Below are 23,693 nucleotides of genomic sequence, written 5' to 3'. Positions count from 1 at the left end.
CCAGTCCTCCTCTGCTGCAAAGGGTGTGGGGCCTCTGGAAGCTGGGGCTGTGGAATTCAATCCCTGGATCGCTTGCGGTGACCTCTGGACTCCTCTCCCGGGGGATGCTGGGAGCAGTATGCAGATGAGCCTTCCGGTCCTCCTCTACTTTGCCCAAGCTTGGTCGCAGATTACATCCGACTGCTGGGTAATAGAGATTATACTTCATGGATACCATCTTCATTTCTCTGCCAATCCACCCCTTCCTTCTTTACTTTCTGCAAACAACACCATGAAGGATCACCTTCAACTATCACAGGAGATCACCCAGTTACTCCCAACAGCGAGCAATACAAAAAATACCCCATTCTTCCTGGAACAAGGGGTTTTATTCTCCATATTTCCTCATTCCCAAGAAGACGGAAGGTCTACGTCCCATCTTAGACTTACGGGAACTCAACAAATATCTAGTCAAAGAAAAGTTCGATGGTATCCTTGAAATCCATTCTACCCAATGATTGGATGTGCTCCCTAGATCTGAAGGATGCTTATACCCACATCCTGATGCACCCAGTGTCCTGGAAGTACCTGTGCTTTCAATGCAAGGGAAAACACCATCAGTACAAGGTTTTACCCTTCTGTCTAGCGGCTGCACCCAAAGTTTCACAAAATGCATGGCAGTGGTGGTGGCCCACCTCAGAAAACAACACATCCAGATCTTCCCATATCTCGATGATTGGCTCCTAGTGGCATCGGATCCACAACTACTATGATCTCAGGTGCACCAGACGATTCAATGTCTTCAGATGTTAGGGCTGGTGGTCAATTTTCAGAAATCGAACCTCACACCAACACAGTCCCTTCAATTTATTGGTGTCCACCTGGTGATGTACCAGAGCAGAGCATTTCTACCAAGAGACAGGGCAATCACCCTCTGACATTTACTGCAAAATATCAAACATGCAAAAAAGACGACAGCCCTCCAAGTTTTAACTATCCTGGGGCACATGTCAGCAGCCATATACACAGTGCGAAATACTCGTCTGCATATTCGAAGATTACAATGGGGATTAAAAAGACAATGGTCACAACACCGTCAACCCTTGTCTCACAAAGTATCCTTAACTCCACAGATGTTAACTGACATCAATTGGTGGCTAAAAAAGCGAACACTAACCAAAGGAGCACTTTTCACAACACTTCTGCATACAGCAGTACTGACCACGGATGCTTCCCACAAAGGTTGGGGTGCTCACCTCAATCACCTGGAAACACAGGGTCAATGGTCTCAGAAAGAGAGCTCTTTCCAGATCAACCTCCTCAAACTCAGAGCGATAAGTAATGCCTTACGGGCTTTCCTCACACACCTACAAGGCAAACGGGTCATGGTGTATACAGACAATCAAGTAGCCATGTTCTACATAAACAAACAAGGAGGGTCAGGTTCCTGGAGCCTTTACAGAGAAACACTGATAATTCTGGACTGGGAAGCACAACATTCCATTCACCTTCAAGCGTCATACTTGCCAGGAGTAGCCAACACCAGGGCAGACAGACTAAGCAGAATCTTCCATCCACATGAGTGGTCATTACATCAAGAGGTGGCGGATCACATTTTCGCATGCTGGGGAACACCCACCATAGATCTATTCTCCACAGAGAACAACAGGAAAGTACCAAGCTTCTGTTCTTTGAGCAGTCCATACCGAGTAGCGCAAGATGCCTTTCTAATTCCGTGGACAGGAAGCTTACTCTATGCTTTCCCACCAATTCCTCTGCTCACTCGGACAAGTCAAAAATGCATAAAAGACAGAGCGAACATGATCTTAATCGCTCCAGCATGGCCCAGACAGCCATAGTACACTTATCTTCTCAGACTGTCCATCGACGATCCAATCTCATTGGAGAACCGAGAAGACCTCCTGTCGCAGGACGAAGGGTGCCTTCTCCACCTCATGCACAGGTCGTTACACCTGCCAGCATGGAGATTGAACAGTCAATACTGACAAGATATGGGACTGTCGGGCTCGGTTCAGGAATTTATCCTAGCGACCAGGAAACCATCCACTAGACAAAATTACAGTTTCAAATGGAAACGATATACAATTTTGTGTGCGTTTCACCAGTGTGAACCATGCAATTGTCCACCAGAGCGACTTTTAGAATATTTATACTTGCTCTATGCTGCGGGACTGGCCACAGCGTCTGTTCGAGTTCATCTAAGCACTATAGTGGCCTTTCACGCTCACAATAATGGTCGTTCTATCTCTGAGTACCCGATGATTTCTCGCTTCATGACTGGCCCTTCTCACCTTAGGCCTCCCACAGCAAAACCACCAGTTCCTTGGGACATCAATATTGTCTTGGAACAACTCATGCTTTCCCCCCCTTTTGAACCCTTGGACTCTTCACATGTCAAATATCTTACCTGGAAAGTAGCCTTCCTGGTAGCTATCACGTCAGTACGCAGAGTCAGTGAGATTCAAGCATTGGTGCACCATAGTCCATATCTGCAGTTTTTTCACGATAAGGTAGTACTTCATACACACCCAACTTTCCTACCGAAGGTAATTTTTGCCTTTCATCTCAGTCAATTGTTTTACCAACTTTCTAACCTAAGGCGCATCAGAATGACAGAGAGAAGTTGTTACACAGGTTGGATTGTAAGAGGGCTTTGGTGTACTACAAAAGTAGAACCCAGTCAGACACTAGACCTTCACAGCTCTTCCTTACCTTTAACCCTAACTTTCCGGGCTTGCCGGTAGCGAAGAGGACCATCTCTAGCTGGATTGTGCAATGTATAAAGTTTTGTTACGAGAAGAAAGGACTACAACTTTCTTCGCCTCCACACGCACATGAAGTCAGAGCTGTATCTACATCTATCTCCCATCTACAGAATGTTCCACCCATTGAAATATGTAGGGCGGCAACCTGGTCATCTCTGCATACCTTCACATCGCATTATTGTATAGCCCAACAGACAGCAGAAGATGCCGGAATAGGCATCGTACGTGAACTCTCAGATTCTCTGTCCACAATCCATGTTCACGCCTTTAAAAAAAAAAAAGGGGGCGGGGGGGGATCGTCAGACAAAGGCGTGACAACAGCTTGGGACTCCCAAGACAGCATGTCTGATTCAGCCCTGCTATTGACGGGAGAAGCAAGTTTTCTTACCGTAAACGGTGTTTCCGTAGATAGCAGGATGAATCGCCATGCGAGCCCACCCACCTCCCTGGACAGACAATCTATGTACTACAGGAGTTCACACACTACTATGTTGCAGACTGAGGAGTATCTGTTTTTCCAGCGCGGGAACTCTCGCGCAGCCGCACAGAGCAAAGCTCTGTGTTACAGCTTTGAGAAGCTCCGCCTCCTGGGCCTCAACGGACAGCCCAAGACAGCATCCATGCCAGCAGATGGAGACATAGAAAGTAAAACTGACACTGCTTCATGTACCCTGGAGGTACCTGCAATTCCTCAGTATTTCTCTGTCTCCAGCAGATGGTGGCTGGTGAATATCCCTGCAGTTTCTTCAGTGTGCCCAGTATTTTTTTTCCAGCTCTTTTTTTTTTTTTATTATTCCTTTGAGCCTTTCTCCCAGGGCTTGGGGTTCCTGCTCAGGGGATCCCTACCCTGTTTGGTTGAGGGGGTTGGTGACCCTTTTGTAGGCCCAGTCCAGGAGTAGCCATGGGGTGCAAATCTGGTGGTCACTTTGACTTTTTTTCTCTTGGCTCTGTTAGTAGTTTTTTCCCCTCTCCTCCTTTCTTTAATTTGCTGAATTGAGCTGGACAGCTCTCTTCAGCTTTAGGAGAGGGGACTGGCTGTATTAAAGTTTAAACAAAAAAAGGGGGGGGAAGTCAAGCAAGCAGGAGGTAGTGGTAAGGACGGCTTCCCCCCAGCGCATTACTTCTCCCTCGGAGTTCTTTTGTCAGCTCTGTTTCCTTTATCTCTGCTCTCCCGCGGGTTGGCTTGCCGCACGTGTGGTGCTGCTCGCGGAAGGCTAAATTGCCGTGGCCTGTGTACAGCGTGTATCTCGGGGGAGGGGCCCTCCGATCTCCCACTGCCCGTGGAAAGGAGGAGAGTCAGTGCTAGCGCAGCCATTCCAATTTCACAGCAATTGAATGCTTCTGGCGCGTGCAGCCTCCAGTTCCCTATCCGCGGGAATGACAGCCATTTTGGATCCCCTGCAGGCCTTCCCGCACTTTCGGGACTGGATGGGGATTTCCCTCCTCCAATTTTCTCAGTCCATCCGGGTCCTGTTGGGGGAGAGGGGGACGCCGAGGGCTCCCTGGGTCAGGGTTCCCCACCTCCAGAGGGGAGGCGGCATGCCTACAGGCTTTTCCTGCAGCCACTCTGCCTTTCTCACCTGAATTTATCCTGCTGATACACCAGGCCTTTCCCTGTACGTACCCGGATCCATCCAGACGCCTGGGTTTTGCCTCCCTCCAGCAGATGGAGACAGAGAAGTTTTGACAGACTCTGCCCTATATCCTAAGGTGCCACCTACAGTCCGTCAGTATTTCTCTGTCTCCAGCAGATAGTGGAGGTGCAAAACCTACAGACTGTACTACTTACTTAGTAAAAAAAAAAAAAAAAAGCTGGACTAAGAGGACATTCTTCAGCCTCCCAGGGGGTTGCCAGGTCCTGAGGGGGCCACCCCCCCTGGTGTTTGTGGCAGCTGCGGCTAGGGGTTGAGGGCCCTATTGCTACCTTGCAGCAGCGCTGGGGGTGATACCGGGGAGCCCGGCTCACTCACCCCAGGAGGACCAGGACCCATAGACTGCTGGGCAAGTGAATTTATTAATTTATTTATTTATTTATTTATTATGACCTCTTTGTTCTCTTTACTTGGACTCTCCATTCCCTCACTTCCGCGGCCGGTCTTGTGCTGTTGATTCGCCGGCCTAAAACAAAAATATTTTCGGAGATGCCGTGGAAGTCGACATGCCGGGCGTGCGGCGCAGCACGCATTCAACTCTCAAAGGACGGCCTATGCTCGTCTTGTCTCCCGGGAGGCGAGGGAACCTCCTCGGCCACCGGGGGGCTCGTGGTTCGTGTCCGCACAGTCTCTCAAGCGCTCGGGGAGCTGCAGCCTCCTTCCCCTGATCCGTCCCGCTGAGCGCTGGAACGGATGCCATCTTGAATTCTATCAGGTTGGCGGTGCGAGCCGCAGCAGGGGAGGGGATTCTCCCGCCTTCTTTGTCTCCACAACAAATGTCCCCCGATGGGGGCAAATCAGAGGGACATGGCTCAAATACACCAGAAGAGAACCCCAATGGGGACTCAGACTCCTCTTCTTCATCTTCCTCTTCGGATTTTGTTTTATTGCTACATAAGGCCTTTAAGGCCAGGAAATCAGGTAAAAAGAAGGCTGCTGATAAATCTTCTTTCTCTGTGCCACTTTCCAAGTCCAGAAAGCAGTCTAAGCCTAAGGAGAGCACTGGGTCCTCTAAGTTGAAGCTCCCCTTGAGGTCAGTGGCACTACAGAACAACTCTGATACGTCTTCGGGGACTTCTGACCCGGATGGTCACACCCTGCCATCCCAGCCTCTGCAGGGGGTTGAAGGGGATGTAGACCAGCAACAGGGTGCTGTTCGTGAGTCTCATGTTGTGGAGGGGGACGACCCAAAGGTAGTCCGCCTGTTTAGGAAGGACGAGCTTGGGCCTCTTATTCCCGCTATTTTGGGGGAATAGGGCATCGAGGCTCCCCAAGAGGAATCCCGGTTGGGAACTATAGATCCGGTATTATTAGGCCTGCGTGGTCCACGTACTTCTTTTCCCTTTCATTTCTCGGTTGCTGACTTGTTATTCAGAGAATGGGACACCCCTGATTTAGGGCTGAAGGTCACTAAGGCGATGGACAAGCTATATCCTCTGCCGGAGTATGCTTTGGACCTTCTTCGGGTTCCCAAGGTGGATGCAGGTGTCAGCAATCACCAAAAAGACCACCATCCCAGTTACTGGGTCGATGGCCCTCAAGGATTTACAGGATTGAAAGCTAGAGCTTCAACTCACAAAGATCTTTGAGGTCTCAGTGCTTGGAGTCCGTGCAGTGATGTGTAGCAGTTTCTCTTTGAGAGCTGGCCTTCGCTGGGTGCAACAACTATAGGCCAAGGAATCGCTGTCTGAAGGGGAAGCTCTTCAGACTGGGCGTCTTGATGCTGCGATCGCTTATAGTGCGGATGCCCTTTATGATCTGTTACGGACATCTGCCAGGTCCATGGTTTCTGCTGTCTCTGCACGTAGGCTGCTCTGGTTATGAAACTGGTCTGCGGATGTTTCTTCCAAGGCGCAACTGGGTTCTCTGCCCTTTAAGAGCAAGTTACTTTTTGGAAAGGACCTGGAGGATATGATTCAGTCCCTGGGAGAGAATAAGGTTCACCAGCTGCCTGAAGATAGGTCCAAGCCAAGGGGTTCCTTTTCTTCTAGGTCTCACTACCGTGGAAATCGAAGATCTCGAACGCCCCGGTCGTCCACTTCCTCTTTTAGGCAAAATTCTAACAGACAGTAGTCATGGTCTCAGTCTTTTCGCGGACGACGCTTCGGCAGGCCTGGTAACCCTCAGTCTGCACAGGGAGTTAAGCCTCCACAATGATGTGCGGCCGGTCCATTCCTCGGTTCCGGTCGTAGGGGCAGGCTGTCTCAATTTTACGAGGAATGGACTAAAGTGACATCGGATCAGTGATCTAATGGCAACTCGACACAATGCGAAAGCTCCCTGCTTCTTCAGCAGACTGAGGGAACACGGGGCTGTGGGCATAGATGCTTTAGTGGTGCCTTGGCCTCGGGGAGTTCTGTACATTTTCCCTCCATGGTCGCTGGAAGGCATCGAGAGGCATCCGGGGGAGGTGGTGCTGGTGGCCCCGGTATGGCCTCGCCGGCCATGGTTCATGGATCTGGTCAACCTAGCAGTCGAGGGCCCATTGAGGTTCAGTCATCTCCCTCGTCTTCTGCAGCAGGGCCCCATATTCTTCGACCAGGCAGATCGCTTTTGTCTAGCGGCCTGGCTTTTGAGAGGAAGCGTTTGAGGAGCAGGGAATACCCAGAAGCAGTGATTACTACCCTTCTCCAAGCAAGATGAAAGTCCACCTCCTTATCCTATGTACAAGTCTGGAAGATTTTTGAATCCTGGTGTGTGTCTAAGGTCATTGAATCTTTGCGATATTTGCTGTCTCACATCTTGTCGTTCCTCCAGGACAGATTAGTCAAGGGCCTCGCTTGCAACTCACTCAGAGTTCAAGTGGCAGCCTTGGCTTCCTTACGAGGGAAGGTGGATGGGTACCAGCTGTCCTCTTACTTTGATGTGGTCAGGTTTATTCGAGGAGTCAAGAATTTGCGTCGCCCTGTACGGAGGATTTGTCCGCCTTGGAATCTTAATCTCATTCTCGGGGGGGGGGGTTGTGAGGCTCCTTTTGAACCTATTCACAGAGCGACCCTCAAGAATTTGACTTTGAAGGTCATTTTCCTGGTAGCCATCTGCTCTGCGAGGAGAATTTCTGAGTTGCAAGCTTTGTCGTATCGTGATCCATTTCTTCAGATTTCAGAAGCAGGTGTTTCTTTGAAGATGGTGCCGTCTTTTCTTCCGAAGGTAGTTTCTGCTTTTCATCTCAGTCAGACAGTGGAATTGCCGGCCTTTCTGGACTTGAGTGTTTCTGGGCCTAATGCACGAGAATTTCTGAAGTTGGACGTCCGTAGAACTTTGTTGCAATATCTCAAGGTTACAAATGATTTTAGGAGGTCTGATCACCTTTTTATTTTGTGGTGTGGTCCGAAGAAGGGTACCTAGGCTTCTAAGACTTCCATTGCGAGGTGGCTTAAGGAAGCCATTGGATCTGCATACGTTCTCAAGGGTTGACAAGTGCCAGGTTTGAGAATTAACTCCACTTGTTCTCGGGTGACCTCTTGGGTGGAAACTCCGTTGGTTTCTCCACAAGAAATTTGTACAGCAGAGACTCTGAAGTCGCTGCATACCTTTGCGAGACACTATCGGCTGAATGTGGGGGACCCAGAGCCTCCATCGTTTGGTGAGAGTGTCTTGCGAGCAGGACTCTCCAGGTCCCACCCTGGTTCGAGGGCTTTGGTATATCCCAGGAGTCTGACTGATCCAGGTATGTACAGGGAAAGGAAAACTGGTTCTTGCCTGCTAACTTCTGTTTCTGTAGTACCACGGATCAGTCCAGAGCCTGCCCAGCTTATAGAGGTGGAGAGTCGTCCTCTCAGCTGTTGTATTTTTGACATAGCAGAACATTTATATTCCACGTGTTTTTATACCAGTTTTGTTCTACAAGGTTTTGAATGCCGGTTTTTTTAGTATAGGACTTACCTTGGGTACAGGTCAATATTGAGGAACTGCAGGTGGCACCAGGGTGTATGAAGCAGTGTCAATTTTACTTTCTGTCTCCATCTGCTGGCACGGATGAATAAACTCAGGAGTCTGGACTGATCCGTGGTACTATAGGAACGGAAATTAGCAGGTAAGAACCAATTTTCCTTTCTTCCTCCTCTTTCTTCACCCCTTCCTGTTGCTGCTTTTCCTCTACCAGGATACACCATCATCAACCCAGACGTTTTATTCCGAATTAAAGATGGTGACCGGCTTTCCAAGGAAGGAAGACGGGAGAGAATTCATCGGGGAAAGGACAAACTGAACATAGCTACTGGAGGTCAGTATGGACAGAAGCTGCTGTCACAAAATTTTGGTGGTGCCCACCCCACTTCCCTATTGCACATGCAACTCATGAATGTTGGTGGGGGAAGGGGTGGCTACTACAGGGCCACTGCTCCTTAATCAGGTCATAGGATCGACTTCTTTCCTGCTGTGGGAAAAGTGTGCTGTCATTCCGGTTCATACCCCAGATCAGTCCAGATGCATGAGTTTTACTCCCCTACCAGCAGATGGAGACAGAGAAGAAAAGCTTTACTGCCAATTATGTTGGTGTGCTACCTGCAGTCCTTCATTATTTCTGTCACCAGCAGATGGTAGAGATGCAAAACCTGCAGTCTGGAGTTGGGGTAGGGAAGCAAACTAGGATTTCCTTTCTCCCTGGGGTGCTAGACTTTGTGAGGGATTTGAAGGTCAGCAGTACTGTGGCAAGGCTGTATCCACTGCCAGAGGATGCTGTAAAGCTGTTGCTGCTTCTATGTCAGTAATGACCTAAAAGATTACCCCTCCAGGAGTGGGATCAGCAGCACTGTAGGATGCCCGGGACCAGAATGTGGAGGTTCATCTTAGGAAGATGTTTGAAGTCTTGGCTTGGGCATCTGGACTGTTTGCACTAGCTTCATGGTGTGCACCTGTCTGTGCTGGGTTCCACAGTTTCGGGTATCTGGGACAAGTTTGTCAGCCGCTGCAATGCAGACGAAGCAGATGCAAGCAGGATGCTTTGTATGATCTACTGCACGCGTCCACGAGAAACGTGGTGTTCCCTGTACATACCCAGATCAGTCCAGACTCCTGGGTTTTACATCCCTGACAGCAGATGGGAAACAGACAAAGTTTCACTGACGCTGTACTTAATATGGTGTGCCACCTACAGCCCCTCAGTATTTATTTTTTGTCTCCAGCAGATGCTAGATGGGGTGCAAAACCTGCAGTCTGGAGAGATCTGGAAAAAAATGAAGAAAGAAATGAGAAGATTTCACTCTTTATCCTCCCAGGGGTTTGTGAGGTCCTGGTGGAGCCAACCCCCCCCCCCTGGTTTTGAGGCAGACAAGCAGGGGGTTGGTGGCCCTTCTGTTAACTTGGTCCGGAGGTGCCGTGGGGTGGATACCTGGTGGTCCAGATCCCTCATTCCCCAGGAGGTAGCGCTGGTCTGGGCTGGTGGCTTTGCTTCTGCTGACTGGAACAAGGGAAATATCCTTTGTTTTCTGTCAGCAATTAAAGTTAAGAGAAAAAAAGTTTGAACAGAGTCTCTCTGCCTCTACCCCCCCCCCCCCCCCCCCCAAGTGCCAGCGGCTCATCTGGTGAATCTGAGACAGGGGATTGTGTTTACTGTGGTCGGGTTCTCTTGGCCTCCGATTCGTTTCAGGACCACCAGTTGGCATTGCGCACAGCTTACCGTGCCTTGCTCATATGAGACTTCTGCGGCCAGCATTGCTTTCCCGTTGGAACCCGATGTCCGAGCAATTTCACCTTCCTCTTCCTCTTCCAGACTCCTCACGTTCCAGTCTCGATTGGTGGCTCCTCTCGGACAACTTGAGCCACGGTGTGCCCCTGGAAGTTCCCGTTTGGATGGTGGTCACCATGGATGCCAGTCTCTCCGGCTAGGGAGCAGTTTATCAGGAAAATTCAGTGTAAGGTCAGTGATCAGCGGAAGAATCCCGGTGGTCGATCAATTGTCTGGAGACCAGAGCGGTGTGCTTAGCGTTGCTGGCTCTCCTGCTGCAGGGGAAGTCGGTCAGGGTTCTGTCCAACAATGCGACTGCAGTGGCTTATATTAGTTGCCAAGGAGGAACCAAAAGCCAGCTGGTGACTATCGAAGCTCAGCTGTTCATCGACTGGGAGGAGCAACATCTTGTCAGCATGGCAGCCTCTCACATCGCCATGGTCAACATTATTCAAGCCAATTTTCTCAACTGCAACCATCTCGATCCTGGGGAGTGGGAGCTCTCCGAGGAGGCGTTCTATCTCATGTACAACAGATGGTCCAGACCGAACGTGGACATGATGGCAAAGTTTCAGAATACCAAAGCCCCTCGCTTCTTCAGTCGACGCCAGGAGCCAGGGGCAGAAGGAGTGGATGCCTTGGCTCTTATCTTGCCAAAGAATGTCCTGCTGTATGTGTTTCCGCCTTGGCCTTTGTTCGGCAAGGTGCTGCGGGGCATAAAAGCTCACCCATCAGAGGTGATCCTGGTTGCTCCGGAATGGCCAAGACGTCCATGGTTTGCATATCTAGTCAGCAGTGGATGGACCCCTGAGGTTCTGGGACCTCCCGAATCCTCTACATCAAGGGCCTGTTTGTTTGGAAAAGGCATGTCACTTTTGTCTAGCAGCATGGCTTTTGAGAGACGATGACTAAGGAACGTAGGCTATTCAGACTCGGTGAGAGCTACCCTTTCGCGGTTGAGGAAAGCCTCTACTTCCCTGGCTTATGTCAGAGTGTGGGGAATTTTGTGTCTTGGTGTGTGTGGAACACAGAGTGAACTCTACTCAGGTGTTGGTGTCTGCTGTCTTGTCCTTTTTACAGGCCGGCATGCTTAAAGGCTTATCGTGCAGCTTTCTAAGGGTGCAGGTAGCGGCCCTCGGTTGTTTCCGTGGTAAAATACGCGGTGAGGCCTTAGCCACGCATCTGGATGTGGTGTGTTTTCTCCGCGGGACGAAACATTTGCATCCTCCAGTCAAGAATCCTTGTCCATCTTGGAGCCTAAATTTGGTTCTCAAGGCTCTGTGTGAAGTGCCATTTGAGCCTCTGCAGAAGGTGACACTCAAAAGATCTCATGTTGAAGGTGATTTTATCTTGTAGCTATTTCCTCAACTCTCCAGGTGTCAGAGCTTCAGGCGTTATCCTACAGGGAGCCCTTTTTTAAGGATTACGGATGCTGGAGTCTCTTTGTGGACGGTTCCTTCCTTTCTCCCAAAGGTTGTGTCCTCCTTTCTTTTCAATCAGTCGGTGGAACTCCTGTCCTTTGTGGGATTAGACCGCTCTGATCTCCAACCTAGAGATCTCAGGAAGCTTTACGTGCGTCGGGAGCTGTTGCGTTATCTGGAGGTTACAAATAGCTTCCGTATGTCTGATCATCTCTGCGTGCTGTAGACTGGCCCTAAAAGAGGGCATAAGGCAGCTAGGACAACTATCGCTCGTTGGTTGACAGAAGATATTGGTTCGACGTACCTGCTTCAAGGCCGGCCGCATCCGGTCTGACTTCGCACATATTCTGCCAGTTCGCAGGCAACCTCGTGGGCAGAGTGTCGGCAAGCGTCGCCGCAAGAAATTTGTAGGGCGGCCACTTGGAAATCTTTGCGCACCTTTGCTGGCATTATCGGTTGGTTGTCCAGGCCCCAATCTTTGCTGGTTTTGGGGAAGGTGTGAACCAAGCGGGACTGTCAGGGTCCCACCCCGCGTAGTGGAGCTCTGGTACATCCCAGGAGTCTGGACTGATCCGGGTATGTACAGGGAAAGGAAAATTTTGGTTCTTACCTGCTAATTTTCATTCCTGTAGTACCACGGATCAGTCCAGAGTCCCACCCGTATTTCAGTATGAGATAACGGAGAGTCTGCTCGTTCAGTGTTTATCGTTTCTGCACACTACTTTCAAAGTTTTCACGGGTTCTGCTCCTTCTTGGGGTTAGTGACCAGGTAGTGACTGCTGTAGGATGGTTTTCTTCCCCTGGTTCCCGCCGGGGTGGAATTCGAAGTATTCTAGTTTATTGGTTAATTTTTTTAAATGTTCAGCTTGGTTTCAGTGTAATACTGATGGACTGTAGGTGGCACCTGAGGGTATAGGGCAGAGTCAGTCAAAACTTCTCTGTCTCCATCTGCTGGTGGGGAGGCAAAAACCCAGGAGTCTGGACTGATCTGTGGTACTACAGGAACGAAAATTAGCAGGTAAGAACCAATTTTCCTATGGAAACCATACATTCCTGATTGTGACAGTTTGCAAAGGAGAGTTCTTGGCGTCCCTCAACCTCAGGGAGGGGTACCTACACATTTCCATACAGCAGGAACAAGAGTTCTGCGGTTTACCATATTGATGGAGCATTTTCAGGTTTGGGTGCTCCCATTTGGCTTCGCAACAGTGCCGCAGACATTCACTAAGGGGCGGATTTTCAGAGCCCTGCTCGCGTAAATCCGCCCAAAACCGGGCGGATTTACGCGAGCAGGGCCCTGCGCGCCGGGAAGCCTATTTTACATAGGCCTCCCGGCGCGCGCAGAGCCCCGGGACTCGCGTAAGTCCCGGGGTTCTCCGAGGGGGCGTGTCGGGGGCGTGTCGGGGGCGGGCCCGGTCACGGCGTTTCGGGGGCGTGTCGGCAGCGTTTTGGGGGCGGGTACGGGGGCGTGGCTACGGCCCGGGGCGGTCCGGGGGCATGGCCGCGCCCTCCGTACCCGCCCCCAGGTCGCGGCCCGGCGCGCAGGAGGCCCGCTCGTGCGCGGGGATTTACGCCTCCCTCCGGGAGGCGTAAATCCCCCGACAAAGGTAAGGGGGGGTTTTAGACAGGGCCGGGTGGGTGGGTTAGGTAGGGGAAGGGAGGGGAAGGTGAGGGGAGGGCAAAGGAAATGCTCCCTCCGAGGCCGCTCCGATTTCGGAGCGGCCTTGGAGGGAATGGGGGTAGGCTGCGCGGCTCGGCGCGCGCCGGCTATACAAAATCCATAGCAGTGAGAGTTCTTTCAGACAATGGTGGTTTGTATCAACCGTCCAGGAGGAACCAGGAGCCTGATAGTGTCTCGAGAGGCCCAGGAGCTGTTTTGCTGGGCAGAGCACCTGGTGGATTTGGCGACGTTGCATGTAGCCATAGAAAACATTCAGGCAGACTTTCTCAGCCGCAATGCTCTGGATCCAGGAGACTTGGAGCTGGCAGACAAGGCAATGGACTTCCCTCGGTCCAGATGGGTGTTCCTCAGATGAACTTGATGGCATCAAGGCAGAGTACCAAAGTGCACCATTTCTTCAGCTGCAGGATGGAATTAGGCACCAAAGGGGGTCAACGCTCTGGTTCTCTTGTGGTTCCCTGGGTTTCTGCTGTACATATTTCCCCCCATGGTTTCTGGTGGGAAGAGTGCTAAGGCATAGCGAGATTCACTTGGGGCAGGTGATTCTGGTAGCTCCAGCACAGCTACATCGTCCGTGGTTTGCGGATCGGATACATTTGTTGGTGGACGGTCCCCTAAGACTTGGGCATCTGCTCCACCAGGGTCCAATTTGTTTGGATCAGGCAGCCCGGTTTTGTCTTGCAGTTTGGCTTTTGAGAAACACTGTCTGTAGTTGAAGGGTTACGCAGAAGCAGTCATTACAACTTTGTTGCAGTCTAGGAAACCATCCATATCTTTGGCATATGTTCAGGTGTGGAGAGTGAGAATTGGTGTCTTGAGGAGGGGATTCCTTCTCTCCGCATATCAGAGCCTAGTGAATTGGCCTTTTTTTTTTTTACAAGGCTTAGCCTTCAATTCTCTGCATTCGACAGGTCTCACTAAAGGATCTTACACTGAAGATGGTTTTTCTGGTGGCGATTTTGATCCTCTTGAAGAACTTTGGAAATCTAGGCATTATCTTATAGGGATCCTTTCTTACAGCTTTCCGAGGATGGTGTCCTTGCAGCCAGTGACCACTTTTGGTAAAAACTTGGTATCATCCTTCCACCTCAGTCAAACGATAGAGCTTCCTGCATTTCAAATTCAGATGCTTCTGTGCTGTGGGCATGGCATATTTGAAGGTCACCAACAGTTTCTGTCATTCTGATCTCTTGTTTGTTCTCTTTGGTGGTGCAGCTAAAGAAACAAGGCTTCTAAGGTGACCATTGGGCGATGGTTGAAGGCCATCATTTTGGCCTATATTTGGAAGAGTTACCTCATTCCTGTGGGGTTGAGAACACATTCTACTAGGGTGCAGCTGGTGTCCTGGGCTGAATTAGTTGGTTTCCTGCAGGAGAGCTGCAGAGCGGCAACCTGGTCTTCTCTACACACTTTCACAAAGTATTACTGCTTAGATGCTTGGGTGCAAGAAATGGCAAATTTTGGGGAGAGTGTGCCTTTTGATCTGGGGTATGAACAGCAAAGGAAAATTGGTTATTACTTGCAAATTTTCATTCAGTCCAGAGTCCTGCCCTTTTTTGGGTGAGAAAGACCACACTATTCTGTTTGTACATAAGACATGGTTGTACAATTGAGAATTTTCAGTTTCCCTTATCAGGTTGGTGGATCTCAGGTTGGGAGTCCAACTTTCCCCTGCTCAGGTTGGTTAGAGCTGCTGTTAGTTAACCTCAACTTGGCTACAGGTCATATTGAGGGACTGCAAATGGCATGCTAATACTAGTGCTGTGTCAGTAAAGCTTTTCTTCCTCCATCCACTGGTAGGGAAGCAAAACCTATGCATCTGGACTGATCTGGGGTATTCCAGGACTGAAAATTAGCAGGTAAGAACCAATTTTCCTTTGGGTGCCATGGCATTTACCAAGAGAGCAAAGTTGTTTTTGTTATGTTTTAGAAAGCCATGGGCTTTGGGTACTTTGAAAATCCTTTCCATCCACTCCATGTGGATTTTTCAAAGTAACCTAAGACGTGTTTCTTATAAACATTGGAATCCCAGCACCACTATGTCATCTTTCATGGCAGCTTTGTGGTTTAGGGAGATGCAGAAAATAGAACACTGTTTTTTCACCTCTTAAACTAAGAGGGACTAGCCTACTCCATTCCTCCAAGATAGCTGATCCAGTCTTAGTTCTTCCCACTCATCCCATGGACTTCTACTTCTGTATTCCCTAAGAAAAACACAATTGCTACCATCTTCTTGGATGAAGGGAGGGGTCGGGGGGGGGGGGGGAAGAGCAAACCAGGGATGATGCGACCTGTCCTGCAAAATAGAACCATCTGGAAATCTGAAATTTTTCTGTTCTTGAACATGTCCAGAGAAGTGAGAAGTGGGTTGTGTATCCCTACCAGCAGGTGGAGTCAGCGAGCAAAACTTTGGGCACTGCCATATATACAAGAGTGCCACCTGCAATCCCTCAGTATTTCTCTGACTCCAGCAGCTGGTAGAGATGCAGCTGCAGTCTGTTACTTTTTTTCAGTGTAGCTAGATAGATTTTTCTTTTCTTGGCTTTTTCGTTAGGTTTGCTTCCTGAGGTGTTAGGCACCTTCGTGGGCCATGCCTCAGTTGAAGACGGGCGTCTGGGGGGTTGGTTACCCCTGTCTGGGTTTCGTCCGTTACCACTCGGGGTGTGAAGGCCAGGGGCTCCTGGTTACTCACCCCTGAGGCTGCTCCCCCCGAAGCTGCTCCTTCGACCCTCTCTGCTCAGGAGGACTCAGTAAAATTTGTTAAAAAAAAAAAGAGAGATTCTCTGTGCTGGCGTCTTCGTTCTGAGGTAAGGAATCGGGTCAGGAGAGCCAGCCTCTGCAGGCTCTCCGGGGAGTTTGGCAGCCTTTCTTCTCGACTTCCCTCTGTTCCCAGGGCTCCGGGTCATTCAGAAGGGAGGGGGTAAGTGTTTCTTGGCCAGCCAAGTTTTTGCCGCGATCGGCAGCGTGGCGGTTTTTGGGCAGGCCTGTCGACATTTTTTTTTTCTTCCGCTGCTGACTGAGCACGCCTTTTCTATATCAGCTCCTGTGGGGGAAGATATCGCAGCCTCTACTCCTCGACATCGGGCCGCCGGCAGCACGTCTTTATTTCCTGCTTCGGCGCTTCTCCCCTCAGCTTCTGGACTGCGTGGCTGCGCGGTCATTCATGGGGCCCCGTTCCAAATCCGCGGTCTGTTGGGCGTGAGGGCAGGCTTTGGATCCGGCCTCCCACTGTTTATCCTGCTCCTCCGGGATGGAGGGTTAGTCGGGGCCTATGGCCTCCCCCCGGGAGGGGGGTGCTTCACGCAGTGGCTCGAGGGAGGAGGATTCCCCTCCAGTCTTAGCCCCTGTGGGGGAAGATATTGCTAGTGGAATGGGTGAACCGGCGCCTCAGGATCCCAGGGCAGGGGATGGAGACCCGGATGGGTTTTCGCCTGAATTTGTTTTATTGATGCACCTAGGCTTTCTTGTCCAGGAAGCAGGCGGTGTTTAAGAGGGGTCGAGGAACAGCAGCCCCTTGGGGGGAGTGATGGTCCCCAGGGGCCGCAAAACCCGATGCCTCCTTCCGGATCCGTGATTGACCCGGGGACGTTCCCGTTCCGGATTTGGTTCCTGATTTTGGTGACCCTGATCAGGATGATGCTGATGGGGAAGATTTGCCGCCCGCAGAAGGAGACGATCCCAGCGTGGTCCGCCTTTTTAAGCGGGAGGAACTACGACCCCTTATTCCCCAGGTGTTAGAGGTCCTGGGGCTTAAGATTTCGCAAGAAGAATCCGATTAATGAAGGGGTTAATTCGGTTCTCGATGGGATCCGTGGGCCCACTTCGTCCTTCCCACTGCCTAAAAAGGTTCGCAAGCTAGTGACCCGCGAGTGGGACTCGCCGGATGCGGGACTCAAGGTGGGCAGAGCTATGGCCAAACTGTATCCTCTTTTGACGGATGTTTTGGATCTCCTAAAGATTCCGAAGGTGGATGTGGCGGTGTCTGCTGTGACAAAGAAGAACACTATCTTGGGGGTGGGTGCTGCCGCTTTGAAGGCTATGCAGGACCGCAAACTGGAGATCCAGTTGAAGCGAGTCTTTGAAGTGGCCACTTTGAGTCTTCGTGCTACGATCTACACTAGCCTTATGCAGAGGGCGTGTCTGTGCTGGGTTCAAGACTCTTAACGCCAGTTCAGGTGCCGGCAGTAGTGCCGCCCTGGTGGGCATCCGCTTGGAGGCGAGCATCGCATATGTGGTGGATGCGCTTTATGACCTGGTGTGAACCTTGGCGCGCAGCATGGTATCCGTGGTGGCAGCGCGCCAACTGCTTTGGCTGCGCAATTGGTCAGCAGATTTGTCCTCGAAATCTCAGCTGTGTAACCTCCCGTTCAAGGGTAAACTCCTGTTCCCTGTACGTACCTGGATCAGTCCAGACAGTGGGTTATGTCCCCAATCCAGCAGATGGAGTCAGTCAAAGCTTTGAGGGGGCGTCACCATAAGTGCTACTACCCCCTCTGCAGGAGTTCAGTATCTTCTGACTCCAGCAGATGCGAGTAGGGAATACGGGTTGCTCCCGATTACCTCAGGCATTCCTTGTACTTCTCTATCTGATTTTCTTCTCTCTGCCTACTTCTTTTTGGATCAAGTTTTGTTAAAAAAAAAAAAAAAAAAAAAAAGTGTAAAGTGAGTTAGAGGGCCCTAATTGGGAGGCGTGGCTTCCCTCTATGTTTGTCTGCTCTCTCCTTCTTCTTTCGTTGCGTGCGGGGTAAGTGCAGTGTTTGTTTTTGCTTCTTTCCCTGCAGTTTGCTTCGACGGACGGTCGCGGAGGCCAGTAGGACCGGCCTCTCCGCGTTCTCTCTCTTGCCTGCGGCCATTTTCGCGGCTCCTCGTGGGCTGCGGAGGCAGGCAGGGAGGTCGTCGTTGGCGGGTCGCGCGGCCAGGAAGGCCCCCCCGCGGTGCCGTTTTCGTCCTCGGCGGGTTGTGCAGGCCGTCCGGGCCCCCCCGCAGCGGCGCTCCCGTTCTCGGCCCCCCCCGAGGCTCTGCCGGGTGGTTTTTTTTGATCTGCCGGGCCTGTTTCCTGCACAGCTCCGATGCCGCGGCCAGAGCGCTGCTCTGCTTGCGGCGAGCCGGGCTCGCGGATCTCGAGGGAGGGCATCTGTACGAGGTGTCTCCCCGGGGGGGAAGGCACCTCGCGGCCCCGCATCGATTTCCCTCGGCTCACAGGCTTGCCCGGGCGGCGGGGGCCGGCCCCTCCCCCATTCCTGGCGGGAACGGCGGCCATCTTACACTCTGCACGCCCTGAGGGGGAACAGACAGCGCTGGGGGCCGGGGATGCTGGGGAATCCCCGCCACACTTACTCCCGGAATCGGACCCGGAGACAGTCCCGCAGGGGCCAGGTTCCCCGGGGCCCCCCCCCTCGGAGCCCCCCTCGGGTAGACAGGGGTTTTCCCCAGAGTTTATTATTTTGCTGCACACCGCATATCTGCAGAGCCTGGAGGCTCCCACGGGACCTCCTCCAAACAAGATGCCGCGGCCCTCGCTACCTTCACCGGCCCCCCCCCGCTCCGGCGGGTGTGGGGGCCCCTCTGCCTCCCGCTCGTGCCCGGCTCCCGGGGAGCTCGGGGACTGCGGGCTCACGACCAGGTTCCCCTGGATCGGATCCGGCGGATCCGGTTCAAGGGGACTCCACTTCAGAGGGTGATGATCCGCACACGCTGCGTCTGTTCCAGCGGGAAGAGCTGGAGGACCTACTTCCACAGGTTATTAAGGAGTTGGACCTCGATCCACCGCCGGAGCCGCCCGCGCCCGTAGCGCCCGCTGTGGTCACTTCCTCAAAGAAGGGGGATCCGGTCCTGGCAGCCCGGAGACCGAGGGCTCGGGCTTTTCCCATTCATGATTCTTTCCTTCAGCTTCTCACCGGGGAGTGGGATGCCCCGGAAGCTTCCTTTAAGGGCAGCCGGACCATGGAGAGGCTCTACCCGCTGCCGGAAGATTTTCTCGATCTCATCAAGGTACCTAAAGTGGACTCCGCGGTGACAGCGGTCACGAAGAGGACAACCATCCCAGTGACAGGGGGAGCGGCCTTACGAGACGCGCAAGATCGCAAGTTGGAAGTCTTCCTCAAGCGGGTCTTCGAGGTCTCCGCGGTAGGTCTGCGGGCGGTGATGTGTAGCTCGCTGGCACAGCGGGCCAGCCTTCTCTGGGTTCAACAACTGCTCACATCTCAGGTCCTACCGGCCGGGGAGGCCGCCCAGGCGGATAGACTGGAAGCTGCGGTTGCGTATGGGGCTGACGCCTCCTATGACCTGTTTCGGGTCCTCGCCCGCTCCATGGCCTCGGTGGTAGCGGCACGGCGCCTCCTATGGCTCCGCAACTGGGCGGCGGACACATCCTCCAAGTCGAGCCTGGGCTCCCTGCCATTCAGGGGCAAGTTCCTGTTCGGGGAGGATTTGGATCAAATCATCAAGACGCTGGGGGAAAATGCGGTTCATCGCCTGCCGGAAGACAGGTATCGCTCCACCAGGGCGTTCTCGTCCTCGCGGACCAGAGCCAGGGCGCAACGGCGCTACCGGAACTACAGACCGGCGGCAGCCAGGCCCTCTGCCCCCAGGTCTCAGCCCTGGTCTCGCTCCTTTCGCGGGCGCCGCCCCGCGCGGCCCGCCCCCGCAGCTGGACAACCCTCTCCCAAGTCCTCGCAATGATGTTCAGCTCGCCCACTCCGCCGTCCCCAGGATCGGGGGGCGACTGGCGTTCTTCTACGAGGAGTGGGCGCAAATCACCACGGATCAGTGGGTCTTGGACACCATCGGACAAGGTTACGCGTTGGAGTTTGTCCGCGCTCCAAAGGGACGGTTCATTTTCTCCCCTTGCGGCTCGGTCACCAAGCGACAGGCGGTGCAGTTGACCCTGGACAGACTTTGGGAGATAGGCGCCATTGCGCCCGTGCCCTTCGGAGAGGTGGGCTCGGGCCATTATTCCATCTACTTCGTGGTGCCAAAGAAGGACGGATCCTACCGGCCCATTCTGGACTTGAAAGAAGTCAACAAATCACTCCGGGTGGTTCGGTTCCGCATGGAAACGCTGCGGTCCATGATCGCGGCGGTGCATCGCGGGGAATTCCTGGCCTCCTTGGACCTGACGGAGGCCTACCTCCACATCCCCATTCGCCGGGAGCATCATTGTCTTCTGCGGTTCAAGATCCTGGATCAACATTTCCAGTTTGTGGCTCTCCCGTTTGGGCTAGCAACGGCTCCGCGCACTTTCACCAAGATCATGGTGGTGGTGGCGGCTGCCTTGCGGAAGGAGGGGATTCTCGTTCATCCTTACCTGGACGATTGGCTCATCCGAGCGAAGTCTTTTCAGCATGGACAGGAGGCTGTAGCCAGAGTTATAGAGTTTCTGCAGTCCCTAGGATGGGTTGTGAACTTTTCCAAGAGCTCCCTGGTACCCTCGCAGCGCCTGGATTTCCTGGGGGCGACCTTCGACACCCGTCTGGGCGCGGTTTTTCTACGTCAGGACAAGGCGCGAGCCCTGCGGGATCACATACAACGGTTTTCTGCGTTATCGGTTCCCACCTCCTGGGACTATCTGCAGCTCCTAGGGGTGATGGGTTCCACCATCGACATGGTCCCTTGGGCATTTGCGCGCCTCAGGCCTCTACAGAGAGCGCTTCTATCACGTTGGAAGCCGCTTTCACAGGACTACCAGGTGCTCCTTCCTCTACCGCTGTTTGCCAGGAACAGTCTAACCTGGTGGATGAATCCGGAGAATTTGGCCCGCGGCATGTCTCTCGATCTGCCAAATTGGGTCGTGGTAACCACCGACGCCAGTCTCGTAGGATGGGGAGCGGTCTGCGACCGCAGCGCCACACAAGGGACGTGGTCCGCGGAGGAATCGAAGTGGTCCATCAATCTACTGGAGACCAGAGCGGTCAGATTAGCGCTCCAGCACTTCCTGCCACTCCTCCGGAACCGGGAGGTCAGGATCTTATCGGACAATGCGACGACTGTGGCCTATATCAACCGACAGGGCGGCACCCGCAGCCCGCAGGTCGCGCTCGAAGCAGAGATGCTGATGCAGTGGGCGGAGCGGCATCTGGCCCGCCTGGCGGCCTCGCACATCGCAGGCGTGGACAACGTACAGGCCGATTACCTCAGCCGTCAGCTCTTGGACCCCGGGGAATGGTCCCTCTCCGACGAGGCGATGCAGCTGCTCGTTCGACGGTGGGGACCCCCCCACCTCGATCTCATGGCGTCCGCACGAAATACCAAGGCTCCCCGGTTCTTCAGCCGCCGGAGAGAGCGGGGAGCGGAGGGCGTGGACGCTCTCGTACTCCCGTGGCCGGCCAACCTGCTTCTTTACGCGTTCCCGCCGTGGCCACTGGTGGGAAGACTACTCCGCCGCGTAGAGGTACACCAGGGACCGGTGATCTTCGTCGCTCCGGAGTGGCCAAGACGACCTTGGTTTGCGGACCTACTCCAACTGGTGATCGACGGACCCATCCGTCTGGGACATCTCCCCCGCCTCCTTCACCAAGGCCCGGTATTTTTCGACCAGGCAGAACTCTTCTGTCTTGCGGCCTGGCTTTTGAGAGGCGCCGCCTCCGGCGCCGGGGCTACCAGGAGGCGGTAGTCTCAACACTGCTGCGTTCTCGAAAGACTTCGACGTCGGTAGCCTATGTGCGAGTCTGGAAGGTGTTCGAGCTGTGGTGTGCCGGACTGAACATGAGTCCCTCTGAGGCTTCGGTTCCTCAGATCCTTCAGTTTCTGCAAGCAGGGGTGGACAAGGGACTTGCCTACAACTCACTCCGGGTTCAGGTGGCCGCCCTTGGCTCGCTCCTGCGGGACGGGGGTTCCCTGCTACAACACCCGGATATTCTCCGTTTTCTCAAGGGTGTCAAGCACCTGCGACCTCCGGTGCGGAATCCTTGTCCCTCCTGGAGTCTCAACCTGGTGCTACGGGCCATGTCGGGACCTCCGTTTGAACCACTGCGGAATGCGACGATCAAGGATCTCACTCTCAAGGCGGTGTTTCTGGTGGCTATCTGCTCCGCTCGGCGCATCTCGGAGCTGCAGGCCCTGTCGTGCAGAGAACCCTATCTCCGATTCTCGGATTCCGGGGTTTCGATTCGTACTGTTCCCTCCTTCCTCCCGAAGGTGGTGTCCGCGTTCCATGTGAATCAGACGGTGGAGCTTCCTTCCTTCTCCGCTTCGGAGCCAAGGTCTCTCCGGCTTCTGGACGTCAAGCGCACCCTGCACCTCTATCTGGAGGCTACGAATGACTTCCGGACTTCTGACCATCTCTTCGTCCTCTGGTCCGGCCCTCGGAAGGGGGCTCAGGCCTCGAAGACGACCATTGCCAGATGGTTAAAGGCTGGCATTGCCGCTTCCTACATTGGGGTGGGGCGGACTCCCCCACCCGGTATTGTTGCGCATTCTACACGCTCTCAGGCGGCCTCTTGGGCGGAGACCCGCTCGGTCTCCTCTCAAGAAATCTGTAGAGCGGCCACCTGGAAATCGCTACACACGTTCTCCAGACACTATCGTCTTCACCTCGCTTCCTCGGTCTTTGGACACTTTGGTGAGCAGGTTCTACGAGCGGGTCTCGCAGGACCCCACCCGGTTTAGGGACGCTTGGGTACATCCCACTGTCTGGACTGATCCAGGTACGTACAGGGAAAAGAAAATTATTCCTTACCTGCTAATTTTCGTTCCTGTAGTACCATGGATCAGTCCAGACGCCCGCCGCATTTGGGTCCTACTCCTGCTCGACGGGGTTTTTCCCTCTACGGGACGGTAGTATTTTCTGTCTTTCCCGATTGCTCAGTTTTTCACTGTTTGTCACAGTTCCGTTTTGGGGTTGACACGCTGACCTTTTGTCCTCCCACCCGTCGGTGGGGCGGGCACGGTTTTTGTTGCTTAGGTTATACGGTTGATTGTTGCCGTTCCTTAAACTTGATCCAATTTGGGGGTTCTTGGTTTACTCGGGCTTGGATATACTCGATACTGAACTCCTGCAGAGGGGGTAGTAGCACTTATGGTGACGCCCCCTCAAAGCTTTGACTGACTCCATCTGCTGGATTGGGGACATAACCCACTGTCTGGACTGATCCATGGTACTACAGGAACGAAAATTAGCAGGTAAGGAATAATTTTCTTTTCGGAGAGGAACTTTATCAGTTGGTATAACTGCTCGGAGAATCCAAAGGCAATAAGTTGCCGGAAGATAGAAGATCTACCAGGAAGGATTTTTCCTTCTCGGACTCGCTTTCGGCATTGACGCCGATTTCGAACTGGCAGATATTCCTCTCCTTCCATGCCTAAGCAGACTCCAGGACGTCAGCAGTCCTTTCGAGGTGGTCGTCGCCCCGGCCGGGACTCTGGTCACCTCAGGACAGGAGGCAGTAAGACCTCCCAATGAAGTCACGAGTCCCCATTCCGTCATCAAAGCTGTCGGAGGCAGATTATCCAACTTTTACACAGAATGGGCAAGGATTACCTCAGACTGCTGGGTCTTGGAGGTGATCA

At 53.0% G+C, this 23,693-nt stretch overlaps 1 protein-coding gene across 3 annotated transcripts in view; it reads left to right on the top strand.

Moving 5' to 3' along the window:
* The window catches only part of LOC115080928 (zinc finger protein 550-like), an 83,031-nt gene that overhangs the window by 31,899 nt on the left and 27,439 nt on the right, over positions 1-23,693 (top strand). For all 3 annotated transcript variants that reach the window (XM_029585389.1, XM_029585388.1, XM_029585390.1), the window contains one exon: positions 8,523-8,642. In XM_029585389.1, the coding sequence (XP_029441249.1) occupies positions 8,523-8,642 (120 nt within the window). The remainder of the gene's footprint in view (positions 1-8,522; positions 8,643-23,693) is intronic.

This window comes from Rhinatrema bivittatum, chromosome 19, assembly GCF_901001135.1.
Source record: "Rhinatrema bivittatum chromosome 19, aRhiBiv1.1, whole genome shotgun sequence".
NCBI lineage: Eukaryota > Metazoa > Chordata > Amphibia > Gymnophiona > Rhinatrematidae > Rhinatrema > Rhinatrema bivittatum.
This window is presented reverse-complemented; position numbering and strand designations above follow the sequence as displayed.